The sequence below is a fragment of the Perca fluviatilis genome, chromosome 13, assembly GCF_010015445.1.
Source record: "Perca fluviatilis chromosome 13, GENO_Pfluv_1.0, whole genome shotgun sequence".
NCBI lineage: Eukaryota > Metazoa > Chordata > Actinopteri > Perciformes > Percidae > Perca > Perca fluviatilis.
In genome coordinates, this window is record NC_053124.1 from 6,819,819 (window position 1) to 6,837,306 (window position 17,488).

Here is a 17,488-nt window from a genome sequence, read left to right on the forward strand (position 1 = left end):
TTATTGATCCCCAAGGGGAACTTCAAGGTCCCAGTAGCTTAAAGACATCACACAACATAAGCTACACATACATCATAAACAGGATGATAAAATAAATCCACATGAATAATATGGAGAATAAAAGAAAAGATACTAAATAAAAAATCCACATGAATGTACTAAGGGACGTATAAGCATGAGAGGCTTGCAGTGACAGGGCAGGGACTGACCCTGTTATTCAGTATGCATGGTAAGGTGCACTATGAGAGTGTGTGTCATGGTGGTAGTGCAAATAAGTCCAATAGTGAATAAAGGATAAAGTCTAGAGACCAGCATTAAATATGGACAATTTAAGAAAACGACGTAGACATAGTAATATAAAAACTATATAGCGGTGCAAGGATAAAGTAAAAAAAAAACAGCATTAAATATGGGCATTATAAGGGAATAAAATAGACAATAGGATAGACACAAATCAACAGTCAATATTAGATGTTTGAAGTAATAGGGTTACAGCCATTGTTCAAGTATTGAGTTAGACCTCAGTCCATGCTGGGGGAAGGAGGGAGGGAGGGGATGTGCATATGGGCTAATATAGCCAGTAAACAGTGAAAGCAGTAAACAGTGGGCCAGTGGACAGTCAGTACATAACTGTTGTTATAGGAGGTAGTGGAAGTGGTGGAGAGGAAGGAGAGGCAGACAGACTATGCCGAGAAGTCTATCTCTCCTCTTCCCTTTTGTGAAGCATTGTAGAGTTGTATGGCCCTGGCAATTTCTCAGTCTGTCAGTTGTGCATGGCAGTGCATGGCAGCGTGCGTAGTCTTGAGCAGATCATGAAAGAGATTATATATAATTATATATAATGTTAATAAAAGTGACATTCTGTCTGAATATTCATGTGCAAGGGTTCAAGGGTTTTATTTGTCACATACAAGCATTATGTTCTTGAAATGCGTGTGGCATACTCATTACGACTGTGCTAAAAGTGAAAAATAAGTTCGACAAAAATGAATATATCGGATATATCTTGTATATTATAGGCTATCATTTGTCATAATTTGATCTTTATAGGATTGAATACAGCAAATTAACTTTATCAAAACAATTCATTGTTTTTAACCTCTATTCAAGGCAACACATTTTCCTCAAAACATCTTGGTAAAAGTTGTCATTACAAATAGTGACAAAATCAGGTGAAAGGGGACAAAGTTTATGGGACCGCTTGACTGTAACCATGATAACAGTCTTTCCCTACCTCTCACCAAAGTGTTTTAGTGGCCAATCCTTAACCATACCTTCATATATAATATATATTATTATTTCTTGCTATAGTCACATTCTTTACCAAACCATCACAAAGAAATGTCATTTGCAACACATTCAGAGAGCTCAGTCGGTCACGTAATTCCTGCTCTCTAGAAGGGGGGGGAGCAGCAGCCACCCTGCTAAGAAGTGCGCATGCGCAACCGTATTTAATCCTTCCATACCGATTTAACGTGAAGCACCTTTTGACAGCAAAGTGTTAACAAACATTTCAATACAGCATTTCACGGTTCTCTTAGCATTTTGTGTAAAATTCAGGCGATGCTTGTATGTTTCTTGCTCCGCCCGCTCCAGAAAGTTACTTTTTGTGACTTAATTTGGGTCAAAATGTAGTTGGTGAAGCTAGTTCCGCCTTGCTTTCTCCCTGTTATGGACAGCAACGACAAGTGTCAAAAGTAGCTCATCAGTGTCGAGATATAACGAGATACAGGAAAACCACGTCTACTGCCTTTTTGATACACCTCAACACGAATTGGCCGGTTGCAAGAAAAGGTGAGTAGCTCTGAGCATCATGATACATAGCTAGGTCTTTTTGAGCTGGAACAAGTATAAGCTAATTTACGTTAGCTGACAAAGCTAATGCTAAAGCAAAGGGACGGGAGCTACCTGTTGCTGACTCTAACTTAACTTTAGCTAGCAGCAGCCAAGGATTAGCATTATGTCAGTGCTCTTGTAATGCGCTTCTTTCTTTAGCTCCAAAACCTCGTTTTGGTTGGACAATTTAGAAAGGACAAATGCACAGGGAGACCGAAAATAAGTGACAATGACTGTTTTCAGACTGTGTTACAGGCTGTCTTAACTTTCCCCAATTAGCATCTGTTATCTGCTAACGTTACCTGTACCTGTCTGATGTTAGCTTGTTGGTCAACATGTAACGTTTTCTAGGGCGATGCTGTGTAAAATACCTTACTTATCCATACCATTATAACTTATCGTGGCAGCTGAGTTGGCTGTTTGTTGTTTTCAAGACACGTAACCACTTTGTGTATGTTGAAACCTATATTTATTTTTAATTTAAAATTGTATTCTTCTAACTGAGTACATTTGCATTTGATGCGTCACTAACCCCTTAGACCTGTACATGGCGACTGCAGCATTATATTACATTGTAAAGATTGGAGTGAGGCTTCAGGTGTAAACTCTCAGCAACTTGCCTCACTGTGAAGCATTCCACTGCATTCCATTGACATGCCAGTCTACTTGTTCCAACAAGCACCCAGTGTTTTTAGTACCGACTGAATGCGGTAATACGCCCTATAGGACATCACAGACTCTTAAAAAGAAAAGACAAAGGGAGCTGCAGTTTATTGTATCTGTTCTAGATAGGCAAGCAGGCAGCATTGTAATCAGGTCAGTCATGTTATTGTGCTTTCTACACAGATAGTGGATTGTTGCATCTGACAGGGATTACACTTCGTTTATCCAGCCGAGGAGGTGTTGGTAAATTTGATCTTAATCTAGTTAATATAAAGGTGAGTGGCATTTTGGAATGAGTTTGAGATAGTGTTGGTGATATGTTGCAGGGGATTGGCACTGATTTTTCAAAGGCTTCGGATGGTGGGAAATGGACACCTACCATGGCTCGTAACTTTAATCTTGTTCACAATAACACCTACGGTGGCAGCTATCCAACTGTTGTACGCTGGAGATAATCTGTACTTTAGCCAAAGAGGTAATCCTTTCAATCCAATTTTCTGATAGTGAGAAGTATGTCGCGAAAACGTGTTCACATTTTTGAATTAAATGTGTTAGAAAGGTAGGCCTTTTGCATGGGAACAAGTTTTTGGTGTATATCCAGGAATGAGTTCTTAACACTTTCGTATGGGAATTTCTAATCCTGTCTCTATTTTCTCTTTTACTACTGCACATGAAGAAAAAATATCTCGCACATGTGATCTGAATCTAGATACAAATTAAATATATTTCTAAAACTATAACTAACAGCATTTTGCATCCTCGGAAGAGCTATGCCCTGACATTTAGGCAATACTGAGATTGGAAACAAACAAACTGTAAAAGTTGCTGAATTTGATAAAATAAGCTACTATGGTTGGTATAATATTAATCAACAGAAAGCCGATGTACTGTATTCAGATGGAGTTGTGTGAGCATTTGAGTACTGTGGGTCCGTGTGGGACTTATGTAATCAGATTTGTGTGTCATTATCAGCCTGCTGGTGACAGTGGCTCATTGAGATCCAAGCAGCTCTCTCCCAAACAAATTCCAGCTTGGTTCTTTATTCAGTGATTGCCAAGTCTGCAGAATGAACTTGGCCCAATGGCTGATTGTACTCCCCTCAGCTCTGCAGGGCTCCGTCCTTTTATCAGATGAACTGGGAGTTCTTAATGAGCTAACTGGGAGCTAACCGAGAACAAACAGGATTGTGTAAAATGTATGAACTACCAGTGCAGTGCAGACAGAGCACAGCTGATTTGAAACATTAACTTCTTAAAGGAATCATACAGTACCTATTTAGCATGTCATCTAGAGTATGAAATATCTCTGACAGTTCTTAAAGTGTATCATTCATCATTTAGCAATCTCAGCGGTTATTATTGCTTTGCTAAGGCAACACAATCTGTTATAAAACAGCACTTTGGTTCCATTAGAGCTGAGTCAAATCTACATTAACAAGGTTCGCTTACAGTTTGGATTGCTAATATTATTACAAAAGAGAAAGGTCTAAGGGCTCACCTTAAAAAAAACAAAAGGTGTACACTGGCACTCATGTGAAAATACTGAAATACTGCTGTCAGATCCTGTTACCAAACCAGAAAACCTCCCAGTCCTCTTCTGTAAACTGTACTCAGTGTTGATTAATACCAAGTAGGGCTGGGCGATAATTCAATATGATAATTTATCGTCTTTCAATTAGGGCTGGGCAATATGGAGAAAATCAGATATCACAACATTTTTGACCAAATACCTCAATGTCGATATTGCGACGATATTGTAAGGTTGACAACTGGTGCTTTCACAAAATATTTTCACATTTAGATTTTAGATAAATAATCATTAGTAATGTGGATATAATGACTAAGTGGTTAAAGGCAAATAATAGAACAGTTACAACAGTCTGTGAAGTTCAGAACTGACTCATCACTTTACTGTAATGTAGCCTTTGAAACCAAGAAAAGACTAAACTTACCATGTAATGATATTACGATTCTTCAAAATCTAAGACGATATCTAGTCTCATATCACAGTATCGATATAATATTGATATATTGCCCAGCCCTACTTTCAATGGACTCATATTGTGATTGTATATCGTGATATACAATTACATTGTCTAAGTTGATAACAAGCACATACTAACTCAATTTTCTCAGAAAGTCTGTTGTGAAACATTTTGATGGATTATCATTTGCAGAATTGCAGATTCTTTTTAACATCACACAATTTTTTGGTGCATACATTTTAACATATATATATATATATATATATATATATATATAAATAAATAAATAAATAAATAAATAAATAAATAAATATATATATATATATATATATATATATATATATATATATATATATATATATATATATATATATATATATAAATATAAATATAAATGTTCCTTTTGGGAGACATAATTTGAAAATGGGAATTTTGGAAAAAAGGTAATAAATTGAAATAAATATATATATATATAAAAAAAATACCACATTATTGATGATTATTTATCTAAAATCTCATTGGAAAAAATATTTTGTGAAAGGACCAATTGTCAACCCTACAATATCGTCGCAATATCGATAGGGATGTATTTGGTCAAGAAAATCGTGATATGTGATTTTCTCACATATCACGATAATAATCATCAATAATGTGGTATTTTTTATATATATATATATATATATATATATATATATATATATATATATATATATATATATATATGAGAAAATCACATATCACGATTTTTTTTTTTTTCGTTATTTATTTCAATTTATTACCTTTTTTCCAAAATTCCCATTTTCAAATTATGTCTCCCAAAAGGAACATTTGTCGACATCTGTTTTATCTAAAAAGATAAATTCTTTGTTTATCTCACTTAAATGTTATTGCTACAAAATGGGATCAGACAAACTGACCAACACATATATAATTATAGATCGATACTTTGCATCTGTGTATCAATACAGCATTGCAACGGAAAATATTGCGATACTATGCTGTATTGATTCCCCCCCCACACCTAATATCGCCCAGCCCTAATACCCAGGTATTTCAGGTGGGCTTGATTGACAAAGCCAACATGGAAGCAGTGACTTAATACTAAACATAAGGAATCTCGTGGGCCGGGCTATTTGCTCCTCAACTGTTGGTGTGTTTGTACGTGTCCATGTGGTGTCCTGAGGGCTTCAGCATTAGAATGCGGGTATGAGTCTCCTAGCTCAGCTGCTCTAGTTTACTGGCTTGTTTGCTCACAACGGCACACATTAACTCCCCTGTGTTGGCCCTGCTGCCTGCCTGCACCAGCTCGACTGGGCCCAGTGCACTAGGAAGATATCTGAGAACAGAATTGGGTTGCAGCGGTGCTGAACTTTATCTAGTGAATTATTTGTGACTTCAAGTGCGTATCAACTTCTCTCTCTTTATAGGCAGATTGGCGCAATGAATAATACATACATTAAGGCTTTTTTAAAATGGTAAGCAAATAAACTAAAGCAAATAGGGCTATCATTGTTAATTAGCTCAGATATTTTGTCTATTTAGAGTAAGTTATGCCATAGATATCCAGACACAACAATACAAACGACAGTATTTGTGTTCAGTAACTGTAGTTTTATCAGTTTTTCTTTTACACAGGCCCTGTTGACAGTAATCGGCCTACTTATTGCACCACATTTTCTAATTCCCTGTCGGAAACATTTTTTTCCGAGTGCGGTTTTTACTGTACCAGGAGCTCAGTTTCCTGATCTAAGTCACTTTATTTTATTTTACCGCATTTTAATAAAAACATTTCCTGCTGTGAGCAATTACATTATTTTCAAGTAAAAAGTAAGATAACTGTATTCCTGTGGAAACATCGAGGACAACCTCAGGATGATATGAAGCAGTGACATAGGCTACATACTAGAGTAGTGGACATTAAAATGGATCATTTGAAGTGGTGTACAGTACAGACATGTAGTCCCGCCTGCAGCTGTTGAGCATGTGCTGTGTACATTATACTGTAGCCAAAGACTTGTCAAACCTGTTGGACTGAACCAGAGCTGACCAGGCAGAGGGTTGTCTGCCGTTAGAATGCAGCTGAAACTAGCTGATTTGAAGTTCAAGGCAGAGTTGAGTTTGCATTTGAGGTATTGAACTAGTTGTCTATGGCAATGACCGTCTCCTGTCAGGGATCTGAGCTAATAAACTCAAGCATGTTTTCAGGCTGAAGTTGTGTTTGACTTTGTGTCCTCCTGTTTTACGTTCCTGTCTGTTTGTATATTTTACAGGTGCCGTCATCATTTTGCTGCCTAGTTTTCCCGGCTGGAACCAGAAGTTGCAGCCAATCAGCAAGGACAGCGTTTCTGGGGAAGAGTTTATCGACGACCAATGATCTTCAGTAGAAGTAAGTTGGTCCAACAAGACAACATTTTCTTAGGCCTGACGTCTTCTGGACGGCGGGTCGATAGGTTGGGCTAGGGTGACCATATTTTAATTTCCAAAAAAGAGGACACTCGGCCCGGCCTGGAGATAAACCCAGACAGGCTTCTCAAAGGTTAATGAACATGCTTTATTATGCCTCAATGGTGCATAAATAACTTCTGTTATAAAATAAAATCTGTAACAAAATAATAGCCCTCTTTTAAAATAAATAAATATGTGATATGTGTTAGAAAATCCAGCTTCAGCAAAATATCTCATAATACCTTTTCAATATAATATGATAAATAATAAAGACACTGAAACATATGTGCCAGCTTTGCACACGGTGAACTCCGCCTCCCACTTGTCCGGTCCTGACCGGGACAGTACGTGGGACATTTTTTTTTTTTGCTGTTCAGCAGTGAAGCTGCACTATTCTTGTTTTATGGTTGTGCGAAGGCTCCACGCAGAGCTTTCGCCATAGCTTACGTAAGTGGCCTGATGTTTATACTTCGCATTTCGTGTGCAATTCTGCTCCGCTGTCTGCTCTGGTCCCTGTGTATGTGCGCATCGCAGAGCCGCCCACAAGGCAGCCTCTCGGGAATTACGTCACACAACAAAGTACCGTAGTATTGTGTGCAAAGCGCCAGTCAATTTTACACGCTTAATGGTTTACTTCTGCGGAAGTAAAAAGCCTATTTGTCCCGCCCCTCCTCCTCTGTGATTGGACGGCTGGGTGACTGTGAAAGGTGACTTTTTGTCAACTCGCCGCGACTAGAAAAAAAACTTCAAATGTGCAGCGCTCAGCGCAGAATAGACACTCTGCGTCCTGTCACGCTCCTGTGGCGCTCCCATTGCAAAGCATTTAAAAAAATACGCTGCCCTCAGGACATCACGCTGTGCTACCAGATAGGGTGCACTCGGTCAAATTTCTTTTTTCCCATCGACCAACGGATTGGTTGAAGAATAGGTGGAATTTCAGTCGACCAAAATTTTTCTTTTGGTTGACTACAGTCCTACATTTTGTAGCTAAATGTAACTAATATTGGTTTATTGTACTTTACTTTTATCTCGACTACATTTTAAAGCTGAATTCACAGAGAAACTGTGCTTTATAAATCCATAAAACCTTGGCCTAGTCCAGCTGATAAGTAGGTCAAATACTTGCATGCCAGGCTACACTCTCCCTTTTATGCTGCAGTGTACACATTGTGCAGCCTATTCAGTCACACAGGTTTGGTTTTACCAGTTTGTTCTCTAGGATCGTTTGACATTCCAAAGTGCAGTCTGATACTGCTGTTTGGACCCTTCCCTGTTAGCGTCATGATGTAGCCACACCTACTGGTTTTGACCAATTACAAGCAGGGCAATTTGACAATTTGAAAAGTAACTGTCAAGCTCACTGGGAGAGACAACCCTAATTTACTTTGTTTGTCAATGCCAGTTGCTTATATGTGCGTGTGGTCCTGATCTTGACACTATGATCATTCCTGCTGCCCAGCTGCTCTGTCTTAAAGCTACAGGACGTTCAAAATTGTGTGTTTGCACTGTATTGGGCAGATGTAATGTTAAACAGGTTGTTGTACTAAATGTGCAGGTCTCTCTACTAGAGGTGTGAATCTTCACTGATCTTTTGATTACGATTATCAGGTCTTCGATTCAATATCACGATGCCATATAGGATATTTGACTTGACAAACTTACATTGTCAAGTGCAATGCCCAAGCTGCAATACGTACTTTAGACTGGAATGATTAAGTGTTTGGGTTAACTTCTTTAAAGTAGCTACCACGAAGGTTTACCTATTTTGAAGTCATATACCACCCTACTTTTAACCAGTGCTGTATTGGAATAACTGACCCCAGACAACTCTTTAACAAAAAAGGTATTGTTTACTGAACAATAACTTAAATGTACAAATACTATTTAGCTGTTAGATTGAATAACAAAAAAAAAATAACACAAATCACACCTTTCAAATATGCTAGCTGCAATATTTCTTCAAATTATATTTCACACAACTACCCCTTTACCCGTTTCTCTATCAGTTTCCACTTAAAACACTCCAGCTACACAAAATGATTCCTCCTTACAGCAGTTTCAATGTAAAACTTACTCAAACCCTATTAAACCACTGTGTTAACACACCCTTACCTACCTACACACACCCACACACGCCCAGAGAGAGAAAAAAACAAAAAAGTTGCGGGCCTGATGGTAGCTCATGTGGACGTGCAGCAGGACGTTATCTTCAGTGACGCAAACCCATAAATCCAACTTGCAGTTAGCTGTTAGTCCAAGAAACCCAGCTCAAACACGAAAACGAAAACCAGTCACCAGCTACGGTTTTACCAGTCACGGTTTCTCCGCAAAGAGTCATGCAAAAGGATGCATATATTGAATAAGATAATTCCTCCTTTTGCATATTTAAACACATTTCAGAAAACGTGTAATACAACAAAAAATTGCCTTAATGAAAGTAATCAAAGTAGGTTTCACGGTGATATCTATTAGGTAAAATGTCAACCCTTAATTCTTGTTTACCAGAGATGTGCTCGTACGTTTCTTGGAAATAAGTCATTCAGCATGAAAAAAGCATAAAACATGACTAATTGACTAAAGAAATCTAAGTTGAGCAGCCCTAGTTGTGTTGAATTTTTTTTGTGTTAACATAAAGCTGGTGTAATTTCTCAGATGTGTTGATTAGGGGTGTGTAGATAGCAGAAGGGTACTTTGCAATAGCAGTTTGAGTTTCTCAGAATTTTTTTGTGTGTGGTACCATTAGTTTAAAGACGTGTAAATGCGGAATATATTTATTTTTGAAAAAATGTAAGCATCCAGTGGTTGCTCATTGGCCATATTTCTTACTGAATGAGTTTAGGCACTCAAATACTAGCTGTCAATAAGAATACAATTCTATCATTAATTTCCAATTTAGTTTTCTGCACCGAGCCATAATTTTTCAAGCTAGAATTGCGATGCATCATATAATCTGAATAGGTTTACAAGGTTTCATTTTCAAAAACCACCATATTTTTGTTGTACTGCACATTGCTGCAGCTCCTCTTTTCACCCTGTGTGTTGAGCTCTCTGTTTTAGCTACAGAGTGAGGCATCTCACTTCTGTTCCATCTTTGTTGGGAGTCGCACATGCTCAGTAGCTAGGTAAGGACTACTAGCCAGTCAGAAGCAAAGTATGAGGGCGTGCCACGCTAGCAGCTAGGCGAGCATTATAACGTGTGTTACAAAGTGACCACGTTTGTCTCTGAAGTAAAGGCTGGACTACAACAGAACTGTTTGGAGCAGTTTGTGAACAGTGTTTCTGTTGGAGATGGTAAGTCCCTTTGGGGTGGACTTTGGGCTTTTTCACTTTGTAAACCTACAACATGCACAACAAAGCTATATATAACACAATAAAGGAAAGGGGGAAAAAGCCAAAAAGCATAATATGAGCACTTTAATATAAGGTGATTATAGAACACACTTGCTCACAGCATGGAGACACTGCAGCCCCACTCTGTTATTCATGTACTGATAATATGTATATTTTTCAAGATTCAATACTTATTTGCCATATCAACATGATTGATTGGAATGTGCCTGGGTGGGCTAACTTACAAAGACGAAAAGACAAAATAGTAAAGCCTCATTCATAGTCAAAGTATATGAAAGCTACACATCATCTTTATCATCTTCTAGTCTGGTGTGTTTTAATATGTAAATAGTCATTTCTTTCTAAATGATCTGTTAATGTTATGTAATCATTGTTTTCAATAAATAGTCTATAAACCTTTTGTTTGACTAGTTTATTACCTAACCCAGCCATCACACGCCGCGCCACCCACCACCACGAGAAAATTCTCAACCTGTGGGAACACTGGAGTAAAAGTGCTGTGGGCGGGACATTGAGTAAGACAGAGTGGTGACTACAGGTGACGAGGCGGCTGCATACACTGTAAAGGGAATTATTTCACCAGACTTGAGGGATTTAAATATGTCGGACTTCAACTGATTTTCAAGGTTAAAAAAAGAAAAGAAAAAAAACGCCGCTAAGAGGGTTTCTGGACAAATTAAATTAATTTCCAATAAAAAATAGACAAGCAAGCATATTTGTCAACTGTCATGTTAAGACTAATCAAATACTTGACAAATATCTCTTTAAGGTACATTTTGGAAAGATAAAAAATGTTTAACGAGTAAGTGTGCATACATAACGATTAAGTACGAAGTAAGCAATCATGCGGTTAAATTGCGATTTAAATATTTAAGTTGATTGACAGCCCTAAATTATACTCATCCACATGTTGTATTGAAGTAATCTATTGTGTTCTGTAAGTTATAATATTGAAATTATTCTTATAAATTTCATAATGCTCCCATTTGTTCATTTGTTTCAGCAGCTGCTAACTGCTGAGGTTTGGACACTGTGATGGAAAATCCTGGTAAGGAAACCTCATTTTTATATATATATATATATATATATATATATATATATATATATATATATATATATATATATATATATATATATATATATATATATATATTTGTAGTTTTATGCAGGATAAATATGTCAGCAGATTAAACAAATCATCAAAATATAAAAAATCCAAACTTATGCCTTTGCATAAAAGGTATAACAAATATTGGCTGTAGTGAGACTGGTTTTATCTTAACCATAGTATCGTGATGGCAGAAAGTGGTGAGTCATCAAACAAAGTGTTGGGTTATGAAGCTGTCGAATAAGGGGCTGGCCCTGTGACGCATTGTGCTGTTGACACTGCAGCTATCTGATTGGCCCTCACCCAGAGGACACACCTGTAGGTTAGCAGAGCTGCCGGTTTCTGTCACTGTCACTCGTGGCCTTGTGTCTATTTCACCACTGTCCTCGATCATTGACAGACCTCCACATACCACGTAGCCCAGGGAGGATCTCTGTTCCTAGGCTCAACTGTTGTAGTGTATTTGCGACATCTGTGGGGAAAATACCTGGGATGGCTGTTCAATCTGAATATATTTGTGAGTACAGTAAGCCTGCTTTGTGTCTGTTGTTGGATGTTAAATGTTGGAAGATTTATTTTTCAGTTCCTTCAAACTAATAGTGTTCTTTTTTCGGACGACAATATAGCCTTTGTTGAAATACGAGTTATAACATGGTTGAGACTGTATTGAATGCTAATTATCATTTGTTTTTCTTCATTGAAATGCCAAGACAGGACAGGGCATGGCTTCATTATCATTTTAAAGGCAACTGAGCTGTGACAGGGACAGATTGAGGGAAGTATCATCTACTCATCTCTGCCTGGCCTTGTGGTCAAGCAGTAAAAATAAACTGGACTTCCTCCTTGGCTGATTTTTATTTATTTTTAAGTAATGTGTTTTGGACAAGGAGACATGGCTGTAGGGGCAGCTAGAAGGCTTTACATGTGTTTGTATTTTGATCCGAAAGGGAAGAGCCATCTAGCGTGTTGGCCTGCGTTACGTGTTTTTGTGAGTCATGTTTTTGTTGAGCTGGGCTTAATGTTCTCAGGTTAAGAGTGGATTGTTTACAAGCCTGGAAAAAAAAAGAGCGTTTGTCTCCATCTGCTGCTGCTGTTTGGAACGAGTGAAAAGGATTTCAGTGCCATGACGGGTCAAAAAATGTGAAGATGTCCTAAGTTGTGATCCCTCTCTATTTACCAATGATTTCCTGGATTATTGTCCTAATTACTGTCCGTTTACCAAAAGGCTGGCTTGTGGTCTTGCCTTCCACGCATTCCTGTGTCAAGAGTTGTGCTCTCATGCTGTAGCTTTAATTGGGCTGCAGAGGGAGCAACAGTGATGGAGCATATTACGAAGGCAGTGCTGTATAGCTCACTCTATCATTGCTTGCCAAACCTCTTCCTATTTGGACCGTTTTTTTTAAAATAACACTTTTGTTTTGATTACATCCTAATGCAGTAACAGTGGAATACATTTACTCAAGACTACACTTTATGGAAAGATACTAATGCTAGTATCTTTCCATTCTCTCCTTATGGAGAATAAATGCCATAAACGGGTTATTACACTGCACTGTCTTGTCCTCTTGAAAAGACTTGAATCAGTTTCTATAAACCAAGTTCTGTCTGATTAGCAGTAGGATTTTTCTACTTCCCATTACTATCTCTAACTTTACAAGAAGGACCTCCTCTAACTCCCACACACTGATTACATATAAGCTAATCACACAGTGCTCTGATAGAAATGCTCAGACACAGACTGTCTGGCTGCCCTGTTTCTGTGCATGGGGCATGTACTGTACGTGAGATTAAGGTCTCTAGACAAGTTTTGGCCTTGTGTCTGCTCAGGTGTTATGTGCTTGACACTTTGTCAGTATAGCAAAAAGCTTGGGAGAGATACAGTATGTAAAAAGCAAAGAGCAGACGTTTCCAGTAAAGATTATCTGAATTTGTCTGCATTTTAAGAGACACAATTCAAATTTTCTGGAAGTAGCTAAAACCAATGGCAATGAAGTTGTAATGGACATCCGTACCCATTATAGTCAAAGAAATTAAGTGTGGCTGCAAAACGAGAGTTGCTACTTTCTAACAAAAGTGATAGCCGTTCGCACATGCGTTTCATGGTTTAAAGGACAAACCCTGGAGAGTCATTGGACACCGCCGCCGTGTCACTTCCTCTCCTCCGGCTTTGAGCTCCACCTTGGCCCGGCTCACCTTCCACTTCTCGAGTTACCTCACCCTGCAGAGCCCGCCCCTCGTCCTTCGGGGAGTAGTTTTGTCAGTCTGTGAACTGGTGCTAGCGTGGGGCCCACTGCATCGCAAATCCCTCAAGGCTGGACTGGCCAAACCTCAAACCTCGCCCGCTGTGAACTTTGCCCCGGAAAAATGTGCTCTGAGGAATGAACGGCATCTGCTGGATTACCTTATTCACGTACCTTATTTATGAAGTCAGAGCTCCAAGAAGGGAGGGACATAGGAACATAGGGAGTGAGTGTGTTTTGTGTTTTAAAGAAGGAGGGAGGAAGGGAGGGAGAGACCAAATCACACAGGCTGAAGGGAGGGGGGAGTGTGAGACAAGAGAAACCAAACGGCGCAAGTGAGCAGTCAAGACAGTCTTGAGTTACAGGAGCTCTATGTCTGATTGGAGAAGAGCGAGGTGGCTTTAGCTTTTGCTCTCCTGCCGCGGGCCTCGGGAGAGGCAGGGCCCGGCAGGCCAGCGGGGACAGGAGCCGTAGCATGGGACACAGTGCTAGCACTGAGACAGTGGCCCAGCAACCAGCCCAACACAACACGGGTGAGTCGGAGAGACCAGAGGCGTAGCACTAAATGGTTGCCGTGAACATGTTTACTGTTTTTTGGTGGGGAAACGACCTGGCCAGCATGTTTACATTTCTGCAGAATGGAAAGCCAACAAGAGGATAATATATGCAGTTGTTGTTAAAGCAGAGAGAAACTGGAAGGCGACAGGCACAGACAGGTATAGATGAATGCATGCAGATGGAATGTGGTGATTGTGAAATGTAGAAGCCACACAAACTTCTTTCTGTCTGCACTCAGCGCTCCAAGATTTGAGGGTGCAAGGCACCAACTGGCACCAGCTCTCCCTATTTGGATCAGATTTATTTTTATTTTTTTATATATAAACGATTTGGCTTCTCAAGTCATATTGTGGACCACAGGTGTATTGTAAACTCTAAAGCCGGTTAAGTTAATAACTGTTCAAACATTCAGAACCAGTTTTTGATGTCAAAAGGTGGATCCTCTCTCTCAAGTTCTATTTGCACCTCTACGATTCCTTTTTAAACATACAGCTTGCAGCTATTGGAATCCACCATCTATGAAACGCAGGCCACCTCCTGTCTGTCATTTTTTTCTTCTGCATAATATCCCAGCCTTTTAATCTTCCGACACTGAGCTGTTGGGCATGGCCTGACTAACTTGTTGGATCAATATTTGCTTTGTATTTTAAACTACTGTAGGGCTTCTGTTCAAACACTTCTCAACACTCTTGGCTAAATGAAACGAGTAAGATGAGAACATCCTCTTCGTTACATATTCGCACTCCATGCAAAATGTATTTTTGCCTCGGGTGTGCTCGCTTGTGTAGTTGGTGTCAAATTGTCATGTGATTGGCAAGAGTCATATGGGGACCCGAGGACTGCAGGGTATTGGGTTAGTGCAGGTTTTGTGCTTCTTTTTCTTTTCTTTTTTATTCCTTTGAGTTTAAACGGCTGAACATTTACAGAAGCCAATGTTGTTACTTCAGTCTCAGGTTTTGTTATAATAAGCTTTCCTGTTTCAAGTCACTTTTATAAATGCGTACCTGAGGCCTGGCTTATAGTGTTTGGTCGGAGCACTGTAGTGCTTTTTTCCTACCGTCTGTCTTTCTCCGCCTCTGTTAGGGATCGGTGCCTTTTTAATTCTCTGCTGGTTCTGTGAAAAACAGCCGTCTCAGATTGTCATGCTCCGCTGTACAAGGTCACCACTAATGGTGTCACCGAAGTTAAGTCACAATCTTGAATATCAAATTAAAAAAATGGAATCGTCGATACTGCCACGCCCCCATGTCACGTCCGGTCGCCTTGTCAAGTGGAAAGAAACACACGTGTTGAAGTGCTGCGAGTCAGTCAACCTCCTGTAACTTAGCTAGAGCCAGTCAAAAGAGAGCATGGCAACTGCAACTACTGGATACCCATCGACAGAACTTGAGCCCCCTCCTCTTTCACTGAAGTGTGTGGAAGCATTTTGGATTTCCAGCGAGTTATGTTGACGTTTGCATTGTCGACAAAAATAGCTACAGTTTGCAAGCTCTGCTATGTGCGTGTAGCTTTATCCCAACAAAACTGCACTGTTGAATTTCAGCCTGCATGCATGTTTTGTAGCCTAAACAGAGCAGCTTTTATTGGTTATACTAGAGAGAGTAACAAGTTAGCGGAATGCCGACTCTATCGGTCTGCTCAGCTGCTGTGCTGGGTCGATGGTTTTTTAAGCCCCCAACTAAGCCTTCAAGGCAGCGCTGCGACCGTCGTCTTCAACCATAACCGTTGCCTAATACAAGGGGATAAGCCTTTCTCCACAATGCGTACCTCCTATGGCGCCATTTTGATGCTACCTAGCTCTCACCCCCCATTAGCATCCCATTGACTGCCATTCATTTTGACAGCGAATAACTTTACATCTGAAGCGTCTAAAAGCTTTATTTGTCCACTGTTTATTTCTAAAGAAACACGACAATGGATAAAAGGCTCCATTACCTTGTATCTCACGTTATGGCTCCGTAGCAGGCGATTTTGTAAAAATAGGCTAACGATTGTGTCATAACCACGTGACTTACTGTTGCATAGTAGAGGAATTACCATACAGTACAGGAGAAGCTTGCAGGCAGTTTCGACTTACATTAACGGTTTATGTTTATTTACTGATGTTAACTATCATTTTAGTTAGCAATAATTAGCCCCCAACTTGATGTGTGCTACGAAGTGTTTGCCCTCAGGATTGTCGGTAAACATTTTTCAGAAGTTTCCAATTGACTGAAGATACGTTATTGTTAAGGCTGTCAGCATTAACGTGTTAATCACGTTGCGATTAAGGGCCGAGCATAATGCGTACATTTTTTTTAATCGCATGCTGCCATTTATTAATTTATTTTCACTTCACTCGGCTTCACGTCGTGCCTAACATGCTACTATTTTGACCCTTTGCCGCACCTTTACTTATCATAAAGCTGTCATACTACTTGCTGCAGGCATGATGGAGAAATGCAGCAGCAACACAATTCTGAATGCCGCTTTTTATTTTAGAAAACTCCCAGGCGGCTCGTAGACAAATCGAAAGCCATGTGCCCATTGTGTAAAGCCGAATTAAAATATCACCGACGCACGTCAAGCTTGAGCTACCACCTACGAGCTAAGCATAGTCCAGTTAACGTGACTCAGGTTGATGCTAGTGGGCTCAGGCAAAGCACTGTTTTGGAGAGTGCTACTCGCCGACCTGTTATTGAAACCAAAGTGCAAACGCTGTCTCATCAACCGGTGATCACTGGACGTCAGTGAGTAATCACAATTATTTAGAAGTTACTGCACACTATATTGACTCTGGTAAGTAGGGTTGGGTACCGAAATGTTTCGACCTAAACGGCAGTAACGAGACCGAATAAGAATGAAAATTTCGGTGCTTCATTTCGGTACCTGACTTTACACTACACCTGACAGCAGGTAACGTTAGCCTACCTTTTAGCTAGCAGCTGGATTAAACAACAAATTTTGACCCTGGCCTTAACAATAAACAAGTTCCTGACTGTTGTTTAGTACCCTTCTTTTTTTTCTTTTTTCTTCTTTTGTTTACAGTAAATAAATAATAAACTAATACAAATCTTAAAGTCAAGTTCATAAAGTAACTTTCTTTGCATTCATTTGATTCCCAATCAAGATACACTGGTAATTACTTTTCATTGTTAATATGTACTTAAAAACAGTTCTGAAATGCTAAATAAAAGAATTTTAAAACATGCGATTAATCACGATTAACTATAGAAATTCAGCGATTAATCGCGATTAAAAAAATTAATCGTTTGACAGCCCTAGTTATTGTTAAATTATGTTGTTAATAAATGTTTTTAATGT

At 39.2% G+C, this 17,488-nt stretch overlaps 1 protein-coding gene across 8 annotated transcripts in view; it reads left to right on the top strand.

The window, feature by feature from the left end:
* The first annotated feature begins 1,460 nt into the window (after positions 1 to 1,460).
* Positions 1,461 to 17,488, top strand: part of phactr4a (phosphatase and actin regulator 4a) — a 40,120-nt gene continuing 24,092 nt past the window's right edge. For 2 of the 8 annotated variants that reach the window (XM_039819860.1, XM_039819861.1), the window contains exon 1: positions 13,920 to 14,160. In XM_039819860.1, the coding sequence (XP_039675794.1) occupies positions 14,103 to 14,160 (58 nt within the window). In that variant the 5' untranslated portion in view covers positions 13,920 to 14,102. Of the gene's footprint in view, positions 1,795 to 2,682; positions 2,775 to 6,753; positions 6,870 to 11,282; positions 11,328 to 11,741; positions 11,905 to 13,915; positions 14,161 to 17,488 lie in introns of those variants that run through there. The other 6 variants (XM_039819857.1, XM_039819858.1, XM_039819856.1 and 3 more) reach the window with 6 other exon arrangements.